This window comes from Empidonax traillii, unplaced genomic scaffold (genome assembly GCF_003031625.1).
Source record: "Empidonax traillii isolate 1590-97213 ecotype Southwest subspecies unplaced genomic scaffold, ASM303162v1 scaffold2864:size17421, whole genome shotgun sequence".
Taxonomy (NCBI): Eukaryota; Metazoa; Chordata; class Aves; order Passeriformes; family Tyrannidae; genus Empidonax; species Empidonax traillii.
Window position 1 is genome coordinate 1 of NW_020958057.1, and position 4,747 is coordinate 4,747.

Here is a 4,747-nt window from a genome sequence, read left to right on the forward strand (position 1 = left end):
GATGGCAAAAAGGCCAAATTTTTAACCCAAAACCACCGGGGGGGGTGGAGGACCCGGACAATTCCCAAATTCCCTCTGTTTGGGGGATATTTCGTTCTCCAGGGGGGGTTTCAGCACCTCGGGGGTGACGGGTGGGGGTCGGGATGTGGCTTTTGGGACAGCCCGTTTCCATGGAAACCAGCAAATCCATGGATTTTCCATGGCACCCAACACTGCCCCCCTAATGCCAGGATGCTTCCCTAATCCCAGGCTCGGGATGGGGCAACTCCTTGGTGACTCCAGCCCCTTCCAAAGGACCCGCTTTAAGCACGCAGATTCCACAAATCCAAACATCCCAAGGAAAAAAAAAACAGGGAATTCCATGCACTCAAAAGCCCAGGCCGGACCAGATCCGTGCGGAAAAGTCTCCCCAAGGTCCAGAGGAGCCCTCAGCCAAACCCCTGGGATTGATTTAAAGGCCCAAAAAAAAAAAGCTTCTGTGCAACACCTGCCGTTGAAGCAAAGCCGATTAAAGCGCTTCGGTTTGCCTTAAAAAAAAAACCCAAAAAAATAAAGGATTTTTTTGTTTTTTGGGGGGGGTGGGGTGGTGCAAGGATGGCTCCAGGAAGGGGTAGCCTGTGGAAAAGCCACGGGCAGCAGGGGCAGGCAGAGCAGAGGGATCAGGAGCAGCGCCGGCTGCTGATGGCGGTTTTAGGATCCTCTGCTCCTGTCACCCCCAATCTCCTCCCAGAGAGGGGATTTCAGGGGGGGTAAAATCCACAGAGGGGGGTTCCCCGTTGCTCCACGGGGTGGGGAAGCAGAGGAGCGTGAAAGGGGTGCCCGGTGTGGGCTCTGGGGGGCTCTGGGGGGCTCTGGGGGAGGGCACTTACTGTAGCCGGCGGTGGCGGAATTCCCTCCGTAGCCGTAGCTGCCGTACCCGGCCCCTGCAGCGGCACAGAACGGGGAGGGGGGGGGTAAATAAAGAGGGACTCGGTGCCCTGAACCTCCCCTTGATTCCCTGTCTCGTCACGAGTGGGGATCCTGCCCAAATGGGGGGACTGGGGGGGCTCCGGCCCATCCCGGTGCTGTGGACAGAGCCAGAGTGGGGGATCCATCCCCCTGTTTTGGGGGGCTCTGGCCCATCCCGGTGCTGCCACAGGGGGGGATCCATCCCCCTATTTTGGGGGGCTCTGGCCCATCCAGGTGCTGTGGACACAGAGCCAGAGTGGGTGGGGGATTCATTCCCATTTGGGATCTGCTGTGGATCATTCCCGTTTGGGATGTGCTGTGGATCATTCCCATTTGGGACGTGCTGTGGACACAGAGCCAGAGTGGGGGATCCATCCCCCTATTTTGGGGGGCTCCGGCTCATCCAGGTTCTGTAGACACAGAGCCAGAGTGGGGGATCAATCCCCCTATTTTGGGGGGCTCTGGCCCATCCTGGTGCTGTGGACACAGAGCCAGAGTGGGGGATCCATCCCCCTATTTTGGGGGGCTCTGGCCCATCCCAGTGCTTCCACAGGGGGGGATCAATCCCCCTATTATGGGGGGCTCTGGCTCATCCCGGTGCTGTGGACACAGTGCCACAGGGGGATCCATTCCCATTTGGGATGTGCTGTGGATCATTCCCATTTGGGATGTGCTGTGGACACAGAGCCGGAGTGGGGGATCCATCCCCCTATTTTGGGGGGCTCTGGCCCATCCCGGTGCTGCCACAGGGGGGGATCAATCCCCCTATTCTGGGGGGCTGTGGCCCATCCCGGTGCTGTGGACACAGTGCCACAGGGGGGGATTCATTCCCATTTGGGATCTGCTGTGGATCATTCCCATTTGGGATGTGCTGTGGACACAGTGCCAGAGTGGGGGATCCATCCCCTTATTTTGGGGGGCTCTGGCCCATCCAGGTGCTGTGGACACAGAGCCAGAGTGGGGGATTCATTCCCATTTGGGATGTGCTGTGGATCATTCCCATTTGGGATGTGCTGTGGACACAGAGCCAGAGTGGGGGATCCATCCCCCTATTTTGGGGGGCTCTGGCCCATCCCGGTGCTGCCACAGGGGGGGATCAATCCCCCTATTTTGGGGGGCTCTGGCCCATCCAGGTGCTGTGGACACAGAGCCAGAGTGGGTGGGGGATTCATTCCCATTTGGGATCTGCTGTGGATCATTCCCGTTTGGGATGTGCTGTGGATCATTCCCATTTGGGACGTGCTGTGGACACAGAGCCAGAATGGGGATCCATCCCCCTATTTTGGGGGGCTCCGGCCCATCCCGGTGCTGTGGACAGAGTCAGAGTGGGGGATCCATCCCCCTGTTTTGGGGGGCTCCGGCCCATCCCGGTGCTGTGGACACAGAGCCGGAGTGGGGGATCCATCCCCCTATTTTGGGGGGCTCCGGCCCATCCCGGTACTCTGGACACAGTGCCAGAGTGGGGGATTCATTCCCATTTGGGATGTGCTGTGGATCATTCCCATTTGGGATGTGCTGTGGACACAGAGCCAGAGTGGGGATCAATCCCCCTATTTTGGGGGGCTCTGGCCCATCCTGGTGCTGTGGACACAGTGCCAGAGTGGGGGATCCATCCCCCTATTTTGGGGGGCTCTGGCCCATCCCGGTGCTGCCACAGGGGGGGATCAATCCCCCTATTTTGGGGGGCTCTGGCCCATCCCGGTGCTGTGGACACAGTGCCAGAGTGGGGACCATTCCCATTTGGGATCTGCTGTGGACACAGAGCCAGAGTGGGGGATCCATCCCCCTATTTTGGGGGGCTCTGGCCCATCCAGGTGCTGTGGACACAGTGCCAGAGTGGGGGATTCATTCCCATTTGGGATGTGCTGTGGACACAGTGCCACAGGGGGGATCATTCCCATTTGGGATGTGCTGTGGATCATTCCCATTTGGGACGTGCTGTGGACACAGAGCCACAGGGGAGGATCATTCCCATCTGGGATGTGCTGGCCCCCCCAGATGCTGCAGACAGGATGCCCTAGGGGGGAAGCTCCATCCCCCGGGGGTCTCTGGCCCCCCCAGATGCTGCAGACAGGATGCCCTAGGGGGGGAAGCTCCATCCCCTGGGGGTCTCTGGCCCCCCCAGGTGCTGCAGACAGGATGCCCTAGGGGGTTAAGCTCTATCCCCTGGGGGTCTCTGGCCCCCCCTGGGGGTCTCTGGCCCCCCAGGCCCCGTGCTGGCCCTCACCTGCGTTCATGTAGCCGCCGTGGTTGCCGCCGAAGCCGCCCCGGCCTCTCCCTCGGCCCCGGATGTTCCCGCCCCGGCCGCGGCCGCGCATGTTGGGGGGCGGGGGGGCCTCGTTGTGCATGGGGCCCCCCATGCCGAACCCCGGGTTGTGCTGCTGAGGGCACAGAGAGAAAGAGAGAGAGAGAGAGAGATGGGACAGGGGCGTCACCCAGAGCCTCCCAAAAAAAAAAAACCACCCCCCGGAACGTGGGAAACCATGAGCCGCAGGGGTGGGACTGGGAATTCGGGAGCCCCCCCAACCCCGAAATCCCGTCTGCCCTAAATCCTGATGGGGTCTGCGCTTCCCAGCCCTGAGATCCGCCTTTCCCCGGCTGTCTGTACCCCCACCCTGAGCCCCCGCCCCACAAAGGGGTCAGACCCCAGAGACACCCTGACCCCCCCCAGTGCTGTGGGACTGGCTATTTTACTCACTTTGACTGGGAATTTGGGGCCCCCCCTGGCTGGCACGGGGGCTCTTTTCTTCTTGTTCTGCTCGATGGCCACGGGAGCGTCCGGGAACAGCTTCTCCAGCGCGGCCAGCGCCGCGTAGGCCTTGGCCACCTTCTTGTTGGAGCCGGCGCCCTGGAACTTCTGCCCGTCCACCTCCACCTTGCACGGGGGGGACCCAACCACCAGGTGAGGCCCCGAGCCCGGTGACGCCGTCCCCGAGCTTCAAGGGGTCTTTCCCCACCCGGGGAAGGGGCTGGAGCCCAAGGAGGGGCCTCCCCTCACCTCCATGACGAAGCGCTTGTCGTGGCTGCCGCCCGTCTCCGAGATCAGCTCGTACTTCAGCCCGCGCCGCTTCTCGTTCAGCTCCATCACCGGGTTCTTCCCGTGCTTCGTCAGGATTGGTCCCTGCTGCTTCACGTTCTGCCAGAGGGGAAGGAAGGGAGGATGAACCCCCCAGAAAAAAAACCCCCAGTGCACCCGTGGAGCCGTTTCTCCTGGCACGTCCTCTGGGAAGCGACGCCGCGAAACCGCCTCGGCCTTGGGGTTTTATCCACGGCCGAGACCCAGAGGACCAACAGGCACCCCCAGGCTGTGTCCCCCACCCCCTGGTCGTGTCCCCCACCCCCAGGTCGTGTCCCCCCTCGCTGTGCTCACCTCAGGGGTCTGATCCGCCGGGGGCGAGGCCGCCGTGGGCGTCGACACCGTTTCGACAACGGGCGGAGGAGCGACGACCACCGGCTTCTGCTCCGTCTCCTCCGCCGACTCGTCACCCTTCCCGGAGTCTTTGCCTTCCACCCCGGTGGGCAAACCCATGTCCTGCAACACCTGGAGAGGCAGAGGAGGGTCAGGGGGCTCCCTCCTGCCCCGCCCATGCCAGGCTCTGCTGCTTGGAATTCCCAAATCCCCTGCGGGTGCTCCCCCGAATCCCACGGGTGCCCCTGTAACCCCAGCATGCCTGTCTGTGCCCCCCTATCCATCACCACACCTGTCTGTGCCCCCCTATCCATCACCACACCTGTCTGTGCCCCCCTATCCAGCACCACACCTGTGCCCCCCTATCCATCACCACACCTGTCTGTGCCC

General features: G+C 62.2%; 1 protein-coding gene across 1 annotated transcript in view; it reads right to left on the reverse strand.

The window, feature by feature from the left end:
- Positions 1-865: 865 nt before the first annotated feature.
- ILF3 (interleukin enhancer binding factor 3) overlaps positions 866-4,747 on the reverse strand; it is a gene marked incomplete at both ends in the record, with an annotated part of 16,548 nt that continues 12,666 nt past the window's right edge. Inside the window, 5 exons of the mRNA XM_027910183.1 lie at positions 866-923; positions 3,176-3,329; positions 3,647-3,823; positions 3,947-4,084; positions 4,319-4,602. Of these exons, the coding sequence (XP_027765984.1) occupies positions 866-923; positions 3,176-3,329; positions 3,647-3,823; positions 3,947-4,084; positions 4,319-4,602 (811 nt within the window). The remainder of the gene's footprint in view (positions 924-3,175; positions 3,330-3,646; positions 3,824-3,946; positions 4,085-4,318; positions 4,603-4,747) is intronic.